The 2302-nt window shown below is 29.5% G+C and overlaps 1 protein-coding gene across 1 annotated transcript in view; it reads left to right on the top strand.

Annotated features, from left to right (window-relative positions):
- Positions 1-697: 697 nt before the first annotated feature.
- The window catches only part of LOC105625792 (cytochrome b561 domain-containing protein 2-like), a 59299-nt gene continuing 57694 nt past the window's right edge, over positions 698-2302 (top strand). Inside the window, exon 1 of the mRNA XM_012207107.1 lies at positions 698-949. Coding sequence (XP_012062497.1) covers positions 698-949 — 252 coding nt within the window. The remainder of the gene's footprint in view (positions 950-2302) is intronic.

Below are 2302 nucleotides of genomic sequence, written 5' to 3' on the forward strand. Positions count from 1 at the left end.
CTGAGAGATGGGGGAAAAGTAGTAGGCAGATAGATGGACAATACTTTAATTCTGTTCATCTGTTCATTCATTTTGTTTTGAAATAAATGCATTTTTGAACACAAAAAAACGGACGGAACTAATTTGTATTCCCATATAAATAAAATATAGAAAACTATTCTTCCGGTTATTGAAGACTGACTGATTTCCCCTACCTCTCTCCTCCTCCCCCATCTTCAATTCTCTTCTTTTCCTTCACCACTCCAACAAGTAGCGTAATATATAAAAGGAACGTCCCGGAGAAACAGCTCAGTATCAGGCTGCTCCTCGCCCTGATGAAATAGACTGTAAGGTTTACGAAACGTTGGCATTTCAAAAATGGATCTGGACGTGGAGAAAACCCGCGAAATGCATAATCTTTATATAATAATTAATATTTGGAAAAAAAAATGATTGATATTAATAACTTATTAAAATGCTCATAAAATGAATTAATAAAAATTTGTAACATAGTTCCAATTAAAGTAGGACTGAAGAGATTAAAAAAAGTTTGAACACATCGCGCCATCATTATCGTATTCAGCTTTCTCTATATATAACTATATTTGGCTATAGTTATGCCGATGATGATGCATATTCTCGATGCAGAATTATGAATTCTTTCGACTGATTATTAGCCATAATACTGGTAACAAATCATATATATTACAGAACCATGATGAATGAAAACAACAACGGATTTCCACTCCAATTAATGGGATTTAAATCATGGTTTCTGCATAAAGATTCTACAGAAGATATCATAAGTTCCAGAAATAGGAAGACGAATTGGACTGCTCAACGTATAATTTTTTCTACAATGGACACGATTAATCATATACTGATCGTATTGGTGACATTATATGTTGTGTATCACGCAGCGAAGGAATATTCCGTAACAAATGTACATGTAATCCTCTGCACTATTGGTGTAAGTATTCTGTAGTATATATTTAATCTCCATTCTTGTTTTTAATTTTAAAGACTTATATATCCTTGATAGAAATATACGTAGTTTTAGTAGACAATTATCCAATTACTGTCTAGTATTACTGTATTCTCATTAGTAACAGTGCTGCGTAGGAAGTGTACAAGAATTTAGAGTTTTATTTAATGACTGAAACAAGTTTTCCCTAAAAATATGTGCAAATTTTATAGACACCTGTTCAGTTATTGTCTAAATTAACAGATTACTATTAATTAAAATACTGTTTGGTCTATTTAATGTCCTGTTTTTATTCAGTAAACAAATTTAAATTTTGCACATCTTTTATGCGCAATGACTGCAGACGAAATATTACATTTGAATGGGATTTTAATTAGTTTTACTTCTCAAATACTAAAGTGAAACAGCTGTAAACTTTATTCGCGAATTAGCGTTGGAAGATTTCGGGAATAAGATTTGATTCGTGACGGGGGCGAGAGGGGAAGGGGGGGGAAGAGGGAGAAAGAGATTGATTACAGAGAGAAATCTGAGAGAGAACATGCCAGCCAAAAACCTGTAACCGCAAAATGCTACTACTAGTATTCGCGTACTACTGTTCCCTGACAAAGTAGATGTAACCTAGCTCTGAGGGTAATACGTCCATTTTTCAACTTTAGATAATAAATCGATATTTGATTGATAATATAATCTGCTACATTCACAAATTGTGCTTCAAAAATATTCATCTCTACAATCTTACATGCGAGTGATATTTATTTCTCTTGAAAGTATTAACATTAAGTTACACTATATTTTTATAAATGTCTTAATATTTTTATATTTTAAATAAGTTATAAACATATAAATTAAGTTGTAAGTATTTCAAGTATTTTATTTTTATTAAACACATTTTTACTTTATTTGTTATTATTTTCTTATTACAATACTAAAATTTGTAATGACAAAACTAATCTAAACTCTCTTTTTTTGTATAAGTATTTTAAATATTCAAAATGCAATTATAAGTTTCATTGCGACGCAAAAATTAGGAGTTTAATGAAATAAAGAAATAATATTTTAATAATAATAACATAAATTAAAAGAACTGATAAGCCAAGCTGGTTATACGTATGCTTGTAATTATAAATTTATTTATACACAAATTATTTATTTATACACAAAAATTTAAACGATGTCAAGAGTTTCAACTCGAAATATTTTATTTACAGAACAATATAACCATTTCTGCATCTAAAGCTGAAATATTGCTCTATCGAGTGAAATATCAATTATTAAAGAAATAGAATATATATGCATTTCAGCTAAAAATATAATATTACTTTCCTTCTATAACTATTG

Source organism: Atta cephalotes (assembly GCF_000143395.1).
Source record: "Atta cephalotes unplaced genomic scaffold scaffold00003, whole genome shotgun sequence".
Taxonomy (NCBI): Eukaryota; Metazoa; Arthropoda; class Insecta; order Hymenoptera; family Formicidae; genus Atta; species Atta cephalotes.